Consider the following 16046-nt stretch of genomic DNA (forward strand, 5'->3'; position numbering starts at 1 on the left):
TAAATGTATAAAGTAGCCGCATGTGGATCGAATATTTTTCTATTATTTTTTTTATTTATTTTGGTATTAACCTAAGCTTAGATATAATATATTACTTAAACTTTAATTTTGTAAAGAAATTATGTATAACCTATAACTCTCCCACTACTGGACTAATAGGACGCTCCTAGCGTTGTTCCACTACACATGCTACAAAAATGCGTGATGGCGAATTATCATCCGTCATACTAGATTTTCCTATTAGCCTTCCACAGATTAAGCACATGGAAATTCCTGATCGGATTGGCATATTTAATTAAATTTTACATTTTCTAACCAATGGGCAACGAGAGCTCTCAAAAACTACATCGAGTATTATATGTGAATGTTTTCTCATTGGTCGTTCTCAAAAGGGCAAAAGCTTCTATGTATTTTATAATATGAAAAAACTCTTTCCTAGGGACCTTTGTAGCCTTGCACGACGTCTTTTGTAAGGAAATAACTCCAAGGGCCGTTTTAAAAAAAAGTTACTAATTCTAAGCACGTTTATTAAAAATAGGATTAAACTGGGTTATTAATTTCGACATGATTAAATTATTAATGGTTGATTTATTTTTAATTATTGCCTGGCAGTATTTATTCGGATAATTTATAATATCGATAACAACATATTTTGACGGAATTATAATTCTGTGTCAACAAATATTTATATTTATGTTGTAGGTAGTATATATTTTATAAAAGGCTTGCCTATATAGGTTATTGAACTATGTTTCATATAAGTTGGATTAAAGTTAATAAATAGAATTGTCATTTAGTACAAAACATAACTCAAAATATTTAGTCTAGCTCATATTTTAATTTATTTATAATCCGATTTTCGTCTAAATATTCGTCCTTATTCCATTAGCTCGAGCGAACATGAGGAGCAGCCTGGCCCAGAATTCGTGTCAGCTGGGGTATCGCTATTCGTTGGTGGCGGAGAGTGTGGTGGTGGCGTCCTCTACCGTCAGAAAACTGCACCTGCTACACAAGCACCAGCTCACCTTGTTCCTCCGGCGACCCATGATAGGTTGTGGATGTGGAAATGTTTTAACTATACGTAAGTATGACTCCCATATAAATTATTGCATGAAAACTCATAACGATAGTTTAATACAGTCTTTTTAGAAGAACGTATCATGCTAATTTAATGCTTACATTACATCTAAACCAAAAATACAATAATAATACAAAAATACTCACAAAGAAAATGCCGTCAATGTAATAAATACATTTTTTTTCTTATGTCTCATATTTAATGACAAAATTATTATATACTTATAATTGTATAAAAAATGTTGTAAAAATAAACCTTTCTTAAATTAAAAGTACGTAAAGTACGAAAATACATAAAAAATATGTATATAAGATCCACCAATACTATTATTCAATGTATAAACAGCGGATTGGACGGGATAATAAATTTCTCAATTCTTCTACATTCCGATAGACCATAATTTTGTCAAAACGTCACATGGCTTTTTCATTTGCTTCAATGAAAACATTCCTGTCCGTTGGACCAGTCCGGACCGGTTTGTCATTTAGCAAAACGTATATCTACAGCGACCAGATGAGTCGACTGATCATGAATTTATGGGCATATCTTACTTATTAGCCCTTTTTGAATATATGTATAAAAGAGCCGAGATGGCCCAGATTTCGGGTTCAAACCCAGGCAGGCACGACTCAATTTTCATGTACTTAATTTGTGTTTATAATTCATCTCGTGCTCGGCGGTGAAGGAAAACATCGTAAGGAAACCTGAATGTGTCTAATTTTAACAAAATTGTGCCACATGTACATTCCACCAACCCGCACTAGAGCAGCATGGTGGAATATGCTCCAAACCTTTCCCTGAAAGGGGAAGAGGGCCTTAACCCAGCAGTGGGAAATTTACAGGCTGCTAATGTAATGTAAAAATGTAAACTCTTTGAATAACCACTAATTCCGATTTGATCTACTGGGCGTCATGACGGCCACATCTTAGCTCAAAATCCCATCATTAAAATAAATACCTAAAATTAAAGCCGATAACAAATGTGTTTAATATAATTATAACGTTACCGATTGTTAATTAAAAGTAACATAATATGCGTTATTACTTTTAAAACAATACTATCAACGGCGATTTAACTCGACAAAAACGTATTCATATCGAGTTCATTATTTCGACCATGTCAGTTAAATCCGTCAAATTGGTTTTCTGATATTGTTTTTCGATAAAATCATTTCATTGTGCAGTTTAATTATCATATAGTACTGGATTGGCGTGTAACACGCTTGTACCAAATTATCGTAATATCGTGTTCGACAATATCCACAATGGCGTGTATTTTGATCATGTTTCCTATAATATAGGGAAATGTTTTGTAAATAATTCGTTTTTGTTTTAAGCATTGTATGATTATGATATGATTCAAAATATACATAGTTATCATACATGAAGTTTTTGATATAATACTATATCTATAAATTCAATGAAATTTGGTATAAAGCAAACTTGAACATAGGCTACTTTTTTTGCCTAACACATGACAACCAATCACTAAAACGCGAGCGAAGCCACGGGCGACAACTAGTAACGTATAATTTAACTTAGGAGTAGCTTCGCGTTGAATTTAATCTTGTAGCATAACGATTCAAAAGCGCTTATATAAGCTTCTTTTTTTCTTCTATTAACTTACTGAATCGGAAAAATTTAAAGAATATTGACAAGAATCAATAATCTTAAGACACCGCCATATTGGAAATCTCGGAAAGCCAAACACTTGAGACAAGGCAATTTCTTTTGTTATTAAACTAGTCGTACTCGTTGTAAACACCGCAACGTTGGTCTTATCAACAGACGCCTTGACATCGATTTCCGTATTTCTAGCTTTAAATGACGAATATTGTCCTAAGTTTTACCCTCATAGAAAATTATGAAAGCAATCGCTATGGTTACAATTAACAACAAATTTACTGATTATCATAATACTTGTTCTTTAACATTTAATGCAATGTACGTTACATTTTCTCTAGGACCCAGTTATCAACCGATGGAGTAACAATCGCGGCGCCATCAGAAGCTGGTCGATGGTCTCTTTGGGCGCTGTCGCTATCGAACCGTGGTCTTCGCTTCTCGGCTCCAAGGACTATTAATGTATTCCGACCGATACAGCTTGACTTCTCCCTCCCGCCGGCGCTGAAGGTCGGCGAGACGGTGGAAGTCGACGTGAAAATTACAAACAACATCAATAATTGTATGGATGTGAGTAGAATCATAATTTTTTTTTAATGTTTCGATGAATGATATTTATTTACTTACTTTATTTCTTTCTTAAAACTGGATATAATAAATTATGTGATGAGTCATGAACACAATGTACAACAAAAGAAAGATTTAATTGTATGTAAATAGATGCTTACTTGGTGGTGACTGCGCAAACCTGTCTGGGTAGGTAAAGATCACTCATCATATACTACCGACAAACATTAATACTTTACATTGTTGTCATTTGGTTTGAAGAATGAGTAAGCCAGTGTAACTACACCCACAAGGGACATAACATCGTAGTGTCAAAGTTCGAAGGCATAAGAGCTATGGTTGGTCACAATGCACTGTCTTTACATCATAAAATACAAATGCAGTATACAAAAACATAACTAAATCATCAATACAGTTAAAGAAACAATTTACGCGTGAAAATACATTCGAGTGCTATTATATTTGATATTATGTATTTAGTAAATATTAAAAAATGCTTATATTAATATAACTACAACTTGAATTAATAATAATAAGGACATCAAATATATATGTATTCATTTGTGATAGAAAGCACATTTTTTTTTTATTGTATGCATAAATTAAACAATCATATCAAACATTTAATGAGATTAATTTGTTCTTGATTTGGCATTGTTATTATATAATAATACATCCAAGTATATAATAAGCAATATAATGCTTATATAAACGCTATAATGTCTACTTAAATAGCTGTTCAAATGTTTTATTTTCTTGAACTTTTATTTCTAAATGAGAAGAGTTTGATAGTATTATGAATAGCCTGAGACTAAGTGAGATAGCATGAAGAAATTTAATGAAGCCTTATATTTATATCGTGATTTGTTAACGATATATAACACAAAGTAAATATAATTAAACAGAAATATCAATTTACTTACATTTAACATACAATATGAGCTTGTAAGGAAATTAATGTTCTGAAATAAATTGTATTTATTCAGGACGCTCCCTAATAAACGCTATTTCATATTATTTGCGTTACGTGGAATTGTATCTATACAAATTAATATGTTGTTTGTTACTGCGTCGACGATATTGTTTACTGGAATTTGAACTTTAATCCAGGCACACTTCGGTAGATTTACCTTTGCAACATTCGCAAGAATATCCATTATTATTTTGGTGTTTCTGCACCGTGTTACGGTGTTATATTTGCAAAAGTTAATTGGGTTAGAGATATATTCAACTAATTACTATGTGAAGGTGTCGACTAATCCAGTACACGATTTTATGGAGGTAGAACGAGAAAATTTAATTGAATCATATATATTGTAAGGATGTGAAATTATATTTTAGTTATATATTATAGCATTGTAAATTCAACTGTGTTGTTATGTTCATAGGATTTGTTTTAGAACAATGACATAACACGACCGGAATTTTCAACACGACTACAAATAAAATTGCTTCAATCTTTTTCGTAATGTTTATCTAGATTGATTTCACAAACATTGCACATGAAATAGATAGTTTGAAGCGAAATCTGTACAATGCTGTTTTGAATTTATATTCAATAACAAAATTAATATTTCTACAAACAATATAATACCTGCAAAGTACGGCGGTGTGAAGTTCGATTAGGTTAGGTTATTGAAAACAAAAATAATCAACTATTTACCTGCTTAGTTACCTCAAATATATAGATTTATATCACTACAATATCTCGCTATTGTGACGGGTGACCGCAGGGAATGCGTGTTGTTGATCTTAAAATCTACTATTGACTAACTTCCGACCTTAGATCCCGCATATAAATAAAAAGATAAATAACATTCTTAATATTAGAATTGTCAAACTATTACTAGATCATTATTTTTTATTTTATTTCATATACTACATACATAGATGTAAAAAAATAACTTGGTACAGGTAATAGGTATTAATTAGTAATGAAAATAATTTTCTTCAATCTCGTTCAAGTGTCCAAGTGATATATTACATTTGATAAGCCCAATATATTATTTACAAATCGTAATGTGAAAATCGTATCGTATTATATAAAACGTGCACGGGGGTGCACGTGCGTTAGCAATTTCTTTGCGATCGGCGTCTCTCATCGAATCCCAATTGGGGATCCTGATATATCCACAGACATTCAACGAAGAGGGAACATAACGATAGACAGTTCCTCCTTATTGATCAACGTATTCAAATAAAGCTTCGGAAATAAATTTATAATGTGAACTTTAAAACATTGTACTTAATTGTTTATGAACATGTATTATATGTGAATGTATATAATTGCAATTTTGATATTGAATTTCACCATTTAAAATGCGAGTAAAACTAATTACGATTGAGTATGTAAACATTTTCGCTGTTGGCCTGTTTATTATGGGACTTCGGTGTATTCTTTAGGGTATTCTAAAAGGCGTAAAACAAATTCGATCGTCCTTTTCAAGGCACTGAATAAATACTTTCACTGAAAAATGTGAATTCGTCGAAATTAAATCGTATATTTGGACTTGCTCAAAATAAATACGTAAATGTTTTTCAGGATTAACAGCTATAGAAAGTTTTCTTATGTATTTAGCAAGTACTTCGTGCTGTATAATTAAATAAAGAGATCTGATTGTCTATTTCAAATGACATAATGTACACAGACGCGATAAAAGTTTTAATTTTACGAAACACGAGCAAGTTGTAATCAAGCGGACTTGCCAACTAGTTTTCATTGTCCTAGTTCGAATGGATCTCCTGGGTACAGAATTTCAACAGCTTTACAGAATACGTCTGCTAACGTCTGCTTTAAAGTTTGTGCAGGTATTTCTGTTGACGTGAAATTTAGATTTGGACAATGATTAAAATAAATTTTACTATAAACAGCTTCATCCAGATTTTAGATATGAGAATGCTTATTAAAATATTCGAGTTAAAATTCGAACAAGTTATCATACGTCTGTATTAAAGCGTGATATAGGACCGTGGTTGATTAGAATAGTTTTTTATCCTTGATAAAAATATATTAAATTTGTAACTTTGTGATAGGGCTTACTACTAGTCTAGAGTCTAGAAAAGCATATTAAATTTCTGAGTATATAGCTAAAGTTTGTTTGTTATGCGGAAACCTACCTGCAATGGTTTCCAGAAAATGAAGATCAGATTGAGTTGTGATTCATGTTTTAAAATAATTAAATTCTAATTGTGGATTGTATGTCAGTGAGTTAACTTTACATAATTTATTTATGTCTTTCGATTAGACTTTGACAGTGACAGACAGTACAGACTTTTTTATATTGAATTGGTAGGCGGCTGGCAAGAAAGCCGCCTACTAAATATGAAATTTCGATTATTTCTTACATAACCAACCATTTAAAATTGTGGAAAAGAGTATCTTCTGAGGTTCTTGCCGTTTCTTCTCGGTAGAATCAACTTTCTATACCGGTGCTACCACCGGTAATTTAAATTAAATTCAATAGTGTAAAATTAAAATTCAAAAGTACTTTTATGAGCCTACTTGAATAAACAATATTTTGATTTGATTTGATTTGTGCCTGTAGTTATACATAGACTCATTAACCTTCAACCAACACAATTATACTAAGTATTGCTGCTTGGCAGTAGAATATATGTATGATGATTGGATGGTACCTACACAGACGAGCATGCACGAAACCAACTTCTATATCTGAAGTTGTATTAATTTCTAAAATGTGATAAAATTATTGAAATAATACATGATTAATATTAAGTAGGAATTCAAAAATAAATAAAATACAAATCCATAGTTCAAAGTTCATTTGTATCCTTGTTCATTGGGTCGTGTAGTCACTTCAGAGTTAATTCAGTTTGTAGTTCTGACATTTACGATGCCCAGGGGACATTCCCTGGAATAATCAGCTGAGTTAAAGGATCGACTTGTTATTATACTCAGACATCCGAAAATTGGTAAATTTTCGAATCTGTCAAACCAATCATTAAACACAATTAAATTATATTTATTATGACAAGCACTTCTAGAGATTCCATATGGTAATGTAGGTATACTATAATGTCACAATAGTATGTATAGCACAGGAATGTATTATATAACGTCTCAATTAACATCCGACATATACTCGTATATGTATATATGTAAACTTAGATCTTTTAAACTGCGCAAAGGATTTTGATGCGGTTTTCATCAATAAAAAGAGCGATTAGAGTGAAACATTAATCTGTATAATACATGAGAAATGCCGAGTATTTCAACTAGTCGAAAAAAAACCAGATTTTTTTCTTTTTATGTTTGTTCTTTAATTTAAAATTTGTATACACACGCTTATACCCAATGAAGGGAGGTAGCTGGTATACATATGCATAATCTTTATAAAGTATAGTGTAACTATATCATTATATTTTTATAATCAAGATATATTTAATTAGAAAACGATTCGCTTATTAAATTATTTAGTAAATATCCACTACCTTAACTGGTCAAGGTTAGAAGATTCAAATTTTAAAAATCGAACGAAATAATAACGTTAATTTGGAATCCTATATTTAATTCTAAATTTAAAACCAAGTAATGATTTTTTTTAAGCTTGTGTTTTCTTTTCAAAGGTGACGGCCCTACTAGCGCTTAGCGCAGGCGCAGCTTTCGCAAGTACTGGAGCGCTGTACGTAACAGAACGACTGAGACTCGGGCCTCGTGGAGGAACTCAATTAGTTGTACGTGTTGCTGTTAATACTCCGGGGAGGAAAAATATTACTGGTCAGTATATATATATATATATTTTTTTAATTGGAATGTATATTTGGTTTATGGCTATTAACATTATATTTGATAATTACAAAGAACTACATATAGTGTGTTGCTTGTAAAGTGTTCAAAAACAAATACCTTCGAGTCAACCTTAAAATACTGGGAAATTTTAATGGTCTTCAGATTTCATAATTATAACAACATACTAGCTGTCGCCGCGGTTTCACTTGTTGCTATGTTTAATTGGTAGTCAGGTTTTAGACATAAAAAGAAGCCTATTTCGCTACTTGGAGTTCAAGCTTGCTTCATATCAAATTTTATCAAATTAGAGTTTTGGTCATAAAAAAGGAACAGACAGGCAGAGATACTTTCGCGTTTATAATATTAGTAAAGATGTTAAAACTTACAGTGCAGATCTATGTTCTCGTTGCGTCATATCCGGGATGCTTTTTGAAACGTAGGAGATTAGTATTTGTATCGATGCTTTGTTTTGAAAAATATATTTAATACTGTTTGGTTGAAAATATAAGACCTAAGTCGTAGAAAAAAAGATAAACAAACCTTACATTTTACATTAACAGCCTAAATTTCCCACTGCTGGTTACAGCATATTACACCACGCTGCTCCATTGCGGTTTGGTGGAATACACATGTGGCAGAATTTCGTTGAAATAAGACACATGCAGGTTTCCACACGATGTTTTCCTACACCGCCGAGCACGAGATGAATTATAAACACAAATTAAGCACATGAAATTTCAATGGTTAAGATGCACGCGTTCTAACCACTGGGCCACCTCGGCTCTAAGCTATGCCAAACAAACCTTAGATTTACGTATTTCAAGCAATTTGCTCATAACTCAGCTATATTGTGCATCACTAAGATTTTACGATTAATATATCTTTAATTATAATAAAACTTCGAGTCAAAGTGGGTGAATGTAGTTTTTTGTTAATATTAATTTCAATTTTTACCCGTCTGCCTTCTACGTAACATATTATATTAGTCAAGAGGTACCATTTTGGCGATTAATCTAAAAATATACGTAACGTATATTTTTAGGTGTATGTATTTATATACATTTATTGGAGATCCTTAATGTCTGTTTTATTAATCTATAATAATAAATAAGACTTTTTACCAATAAATAAAATTAAATTAATTAATTTTTTTTTTTTTTCATAAAGCTTATCTTTACGCCAAAAAAAAAAAATTTAAATACTTTTTTTTTTGCACAGTATATTATAATTATAAACAAAAACAAAGCCAAAATATCTTCGGGACACAAATCTTCAAAAATTTTAATGAATTTAACGATACACATTCCTGATTTGTTTGTATATATTACACAACAGAAACCCTTTTTTATGATGAGGTAGAAAAACGGGCAAATGCGGTATCTGTTGGTAAGTGATCACGACCGTCCATAGACAGTGGCGCTGTAAGAAATATTAACCATTCCTTACATCGCCAATGAGCTACCAACCTTGGTAGCTAAAATATTATGATGCCTCATTCACTCTTCAAACGGGATCAAAACAATAGTAATTATTGCTGTTTGACGGTAGAATGTCTAATGAATGTCGTACCTACCCAGACGACCTTCCTCACAGCCCTATCTCCAAGTGAATTACTATATTTAAACTACTATATATAGTATACTCTCTGCCTTATAAGAACACTTAAAATGATCCAGACGGTAAAGTAATTCCAAAGTGATAGACCATTAATTAAATTAAAACTGTATTAGCTTGTTAACTAACGCCTTAGTTTTGTCTTTATGTTGATATGTTTGAACATATCAGAAGTAAGTATTGAAACATTATCAAGGTTAGACAGGAGAAATCTGGTCAGTAAAGATATTTTAAATATTTAAAAAGCACTTAACAACGTACTTACGGCTTACGTGGTACAAAATATACGAGATTTAAAGTTGATAGATTATACTCAACAGTAACAGCCTTGATTTCGAATGACGTGCTGCCTAAACATAAAAAATGCAGATAAAAAAATTAAAGCCAGAATTTTATTTAATTAGTACTTATTGTTTCTTGTTCGTGTAGATATGTTTGATATGTGAATGGTTTTATTTCGTAGCGTGATAATATTAAAAAAAAAATCTTGGTGCACGGACGAGTCTATCAATATATTTGAGAAAATATTAAAAGTATGTACCCTCTTATATCGGTTACATATTTTTCCCACTTAGCAGTATATATATTCCTTTATTTTAACTTATTATAGTAGAAAGTCGAATGAGCTTATGTTATTACATCATTACAACTACAACATATAAAATATCACGTCTTGGTTCACCATTCGACTTTGAATTGACTACGTGACTAACAAATAGTAATTCAAAGTAATCTTTATTCAAGTAGGCTTTCAAGCACCTACGAATTGACAAGATTAAAAGTCAAGCTAACACCGGTTCGTAGAGTATACTGAGAAGAACCGACAAAATAAATTCATTTAAGTGTATCCTAAACTTACATTATAATGTAAATTCTTTACGAGAATGTTGCTCCTTCAGAAAGTACTTAAACTTACATTGTTATTTATTATTAACAATTTGCTGTAGAATGAGATAAAATTCCGTTTAATGCTAATGTATAGTGACTCAGAACTGTATGGCTATTCTGTAACAAGACACTCGAATCTCACCGCAGAACACGAACGTGAACGTGTTAGAATGTGATATAAAACATTAAGTATAATAATTATAAAGTTTATAGAGTAAACGTATTAAAAATGGCATATCACTGTGAGTCGTCTCCATTTCACGAGTGAGATACGAAGTGAGTTCTTATATAAAGGATAATTGCACAATCCAAATATATGTCACCCTTAGATGCTAACACTGTAACAAATAATCCCCATTCCTTACATCGACAATTCCCTTGGCAACTAAGATGCTATTTCCCTTGCATCTGTAATTACGCTGGCCCAATCACCATTCCAACCAGAACAATACTAAGTGTTACTGTTTGATGGTATTGTTAATATGCTGCCCGTTTTACGATGATACCATATTTATGATATTCTATCACACAGGGGGTGAATTCTACTAACATATAAAGATAATGATAAGTTCCTCACAAAAATGAAACGCAGTTTAATCGTAACCGAAGACCAAATCTACTTATTTGCATCGATTACGATACGATCTGACTTCGACCGAACCGGAACTGGACTTTTGTATCAGTAGAATAGGATAACGACTGAACAGCAACGATCACTTAATAATACGATTGCAAAAATGTGACTATTAATTATCAAAATTGGCGCCCTGTGTTATTTTAATAAATAAAAAGATTATATTCATAAATCATGTCGTATAGACTAAAGAATATATGTTGAAATCAAATTATCTTTATAACCTCTATTAACTTAGAATATATATATTATATTCAAAACTTATTTGCTCTTCTAAAAGGTTAGGTACGAAAGAATATTTCCACAAAAATACAAAGCAAAGACCGAACAAAATCTCGTTACAGAACAACAGCGCTCCAAAGGATTTCAATCTTTATTGCATAAACTTCTTGTAACTTATGTGAAGCAATTTTCTCATATATTTGCGTTTGTAGAATACCAACCAAGATCGAGTTTACCTTGTCAACAACTCGACCTCCACTACTCCACTCGCTCGCTTTCTTGGAAAAGAGCATACACAGGCTGTTTTAGAAAATACACCAGTTTTGATAAATATTATTCCAAAAAAACTTAGCTACTAACTTATTCACTTACAAAAGTCATATTTTATTATTTATTGAGCATTTAGGTATAATATACTTAAACGCTTAAGAAAATAATAATATTTGAATTTACTATGCGAGTATTTCAAAGACACTTGGTGTGTTGATAAGAATTTTAAAATAGAAATACATTGGCACTCTTGGTTGATTTCGACCATGACATTCTTTATCAAAGTAGACTAGTGCTGTATACATCAGTGTTTGTGCAAACAGAAGAATCCTCTCGATTCCCCCCATCCTCATAATCCCATAGGACAAATCCAACATAACTGTTGCACGTGTTTCTCGAAGCATGGCAATCTACACTTTCAATTGCCAGACCGGACAGAGAGAATTTTTCGATAGAAAATCCTTTGGAGTTTGAAACTTTTAATAAATGAGAATCAAAGCTAACCGCTAACTAGGCTATACTGATAATAATTTCAACGACTTATTATGTAATACTAACTAACGATAATATAATTATTACACTAAAAGTTAACGTTACAAATTACACTCTTATTAACTTCAACCAACAGTTGACATAAGCCATCCCTAATCCCAATAAAATCAGTTTACACTAACACAATTATCACAACACAACTGATATTATATAATTAATTTAATAGAATAATCTAATACATAGTCGCTAATGTAATATCTAAATTATGTAACCGAAGCATCCGTATTAACATTTATATCATATACGTCAGCACAATCACGTTTAATGACGTCATTTCGTGTATTATGCAAACGAGAGGAGCAATCGTAATGTGCTTTATCGAAAATACATCGATCAACATTCATCAATTTTTGTTTAATTTATTATTTACCTAGTACTCTTGAAATTATACCACAATGTTTATTTTGTATTTCATTTGAGAACATTACTGAGGTTCTCGACGGTTCTTCTTAGTAGAATCATCATTCAATATATAGCCTTTTTGTGCCATAACAATCCAAAATTCCTTATAAAACGTTGCAAAAATATTTTAATACGCAATTAAATCATATTTATGCCTGTGTTAAAACTGTTTCTATATTGATCTTTAATGAGAAATTTGGCGCTCGTCAGTAAAGAATTATCCGCTTCTTAATTGCCAATATGTTACCAGCAATAAAGATTGAAGAGTTTTTATGTCAGTACTGATATTGTTTCACTCACTCTTACGGAAACAGACTAAGACAGAAGTATCATTGCTTGGTGATTGGTGATTAATTGATTGAATCTGATAGGCTACTACAAGAAGAATCTCTTATTTAATTCGTTACCTATAATGTAGTAAATATAAACATATACGTCTATTTTCACAGATGTCTAATAGATTTAAACCTTTCTATAATAATAATAACCTAAATTTTACTTTAATCTCTTAGAGTAGATAATGAATAATTTCATAATAAGATTTAAAAAAAACTGCGCGTTTTGGCCCAAATTTCTAAAAATATCTCACAGCCTATATCATAGAAGTCCGTTCTACCATTATCGAGAAAGGGTGAGATTTGGTCCGCCCACACTATCGACTTTATTATACTTCCCTATCTACTTCATGTTGATTTATTACTATGGAAACTTAATTAGTGTTAAGGTTCATTGGGCATCTATAATATTACAATTCCCTTAAAATATACATATATCGGCTCATTATACAACATGTGCACCGGCCGAGCGCACCAAGAGGATATGTCTGTGAATCAACTGTCAGCCGTTGCAAGTGTTGTTATATATATATAGAAATAAATGGAATGGGAGGAAACATTAAGATTTATCGAAAATTCTCCCAAAACTTAGACCCATTACTACAAATTCCGAAAGTTTTATATTTATTATATTTTCTAAAACAAAAGTTATTTAAACAAGGACATGGATAAATCTTTACGGACCAAGTATTGGTTCACAAACAACACTCTTACATGGCAATAAACTGAAATTCCATTACGTTTGTAACTCCATCTTGTTGCGGTGGTCTTAATGTCTAGCTGGTGGTCCAATTTATAAGAGGAGAGACTTATTCATTACAATATGTACAGCTCACACGGATGCAGTCAGAAATATTAATTACTCGGTAATTCACCACCAAATATATCCAATGTGCCCGAAATCACACTGACTCACTGAACCCTAAAATCGGCAAACATTAATACTAAGTTTTGAGAAATTATGAGTATATCTACCCACACGGACTAGATCAGAGCCCAACCACAAAATATAAATCTTTTTTTTTAACTTTACGTATTTTTTTTTTATATTTATAATAATAATATAATGATTAGATTATAAAGCAAAAGTAGTAACACATAGATGATATATTATTATTACTGATCATATTATCTGAGCGATATTTATGTTGAAATCAAAACATGTTAATAAACGGAATGGTTCATTGAAATTGTACCCGCTCGTCGCTTACGACTTTACCCTGCGAAAGCACACACCAATATTGTAAGAATATGATACTACGTAGCAGTGTATAACACTAACAATGATATAATTAAGGGGGAATCCCCTTTAAAGTTTTTTTTACAACCACGCTCAATCAAAGCATGGGCAGACATAAAATAATTTATTTTATGAACGTTGATGACCTTGATAACCTCATGCATCACATTCTAACGTCGAGGTCAAAAAAGTCAATCAAAACTGAATATTCATGTGCTTAATATGTACCTACTTATAATTCACTCCTTGCTTGGCGCTAAAGGCGTACATCGTTAGGAAACCTGCAAACGTCGAATTAAATTCTGACAGATATCTGAGAATATCAAAAAATCTAATAGAATCTAAATATTATTTATTCGGGCTCCTAAAAACTTTTGAATTATGTTAAAATAGATTCCACCATTTTGTTTATAGAGTATGTCAGTAAAGTTAAAACAATTAAATTCATCTATACCGTGTCTGGAAATCAACAAATCGACACCAACAATTTATACTACGCTAACTCGAAAGTGTGCGTACACGCTAATAATTATTAGCGTAATATAAATCGATTAATTTAAAAAATTGCCTTTAGTTAGCGTTGTATAAATTTGAAATTTCGTTAATTTTGTATATTTCTTCACGATGTTATTAATACATATAAAATAAAATATTTTAAGCACAAGGCACAAAAAAATGATTTTCACTAAAATTTGAGTTAGCGTAGTATAAATTGTACGTGTCAAAATATTAAGTTTAAATATACATGTTCTATTATATATACCAACCTACACTGGACCACCATCGTGAATCAAGCAACAGAGACGGAGGCTGTGGGTCATTTACTATCTGTAACATTATATTATTCCTAACAAAACTGGTTCATGTCACATGATATCGTCATAAATTTTACGTATCGGCACTTGACGATCGGCACTTGGCGCTCGTTACGCTGAAACATTGATCCTGTTTTCATAAAGATTAATGTTTGTAACATATTATATAGTCATAGTATTTTAGTTAACATAAAATATCAGACTTAACTGTAATAATTAAATAAACGAGCACATAAGGTATATCTTTTCTTATATAGATAAAGGTTTAAATTTTCTTTATTCCCTTTAGATTCTGTTTACCTAAATTAGATTGTGATTATAAGAACAACAATTGCACAAAATGTAATTTTGTGTTGTTACATGAATGATACAATGAATATTAATGTTTCAGTGGAGGTTACTGGGTATAGCGCTGACAACTGCTCTGTATCTTACACGTCGTTCAATAATGAGACATTAGTGGGTTCAGTTATCCGATCTGCAAGTGTGTTGGTGCTTCCCGAAGGCTTACATAGAAGTGATACGCAGAGCGCATACTTTTGTGCTAATGGTTGGTATTTTTCTCTAATTTTAAAATTATATAAGAATATGTATCTCCATTAAAATTGGCAAATTATTTATATATATGTTGATTAATTAATTATGTACATAATCTATTCACTAAAATATACTTTTTACTGTTAGTTAATTGTAATGAATTACAATTAAAAATAATAAGTAATAATAACTTACTAATAAATTCATATTTATTCTTATGTAAGTCTGTGTAGTATGTTATAATAATGATTGACTTATCATTCCAGAACATTTAGCTGTCTCGTCTCGTGGTTCATGGGAGTGGCAATGGGTAGCTGCTCCACGTAATAGAGCAGGTTTAGTATTAGAACTAAGAGCTCAAGGTGCCGCTCACGTTGCCTTATCATCAATTCGAGAACCATCAGATGATATGTATAGAGTTGTATTTGAGAGAACTCGTGTGTGGATTGCTAAAGGAAAACATGGTATGTCCTTTTAAATATCCTTATATTACTTAACATAATATAGCCTTTAATAAAC

At 31.5% G+C, this 16046-nt stretch overlaps 1 protein-coding gene across 1 annotated transcript in view; it reads left to right on the plus strand.

The window, feature by feature from the left end:
• The window catches only part of LOC125067301 (C3 and PZP-like alpha-2-macroglobulin domain-containing protein 8), a 229109-nt gene that overhangs the window by 205410 nt on the left and 7653 nt on the right, over positions 1-16046 (plus strand). The window contains exons 12-16 of the mRNA XM_047675818.1: positions 890-1081; positions 3043-3271; positions 7856-8006; positions 15382-15540; positions 15794-15991. Coding sequence (XP_047531774.1) covers positions 890-1081; positions 3043-3271; positions 7856-8006; positions 15382-15540; positions 15794-15991 — 929 coding nt within the window. The remainder of the gene's footprint in view (positions 1-889; positions 1082-3042; positions 3272-7855; positions 8007-15381; positions 15541-15793; positions 15992-16046) is intronic.

This window comes from Vanessa atalanta, chromosome 11 (assembly GCF_905147765.1).
Source record: "Vanessa atalanta chromosome 11, ilVanAtal1.2, whole genome shotgun sequence".
Classification (NCBI taxonomy): domain Eukaryota; kingdom Metazoa; phylum Arthropoda; class Insecta; order Lepidoptera; family Nymphalidae; genus Vanessa; species Vanessa atalanta.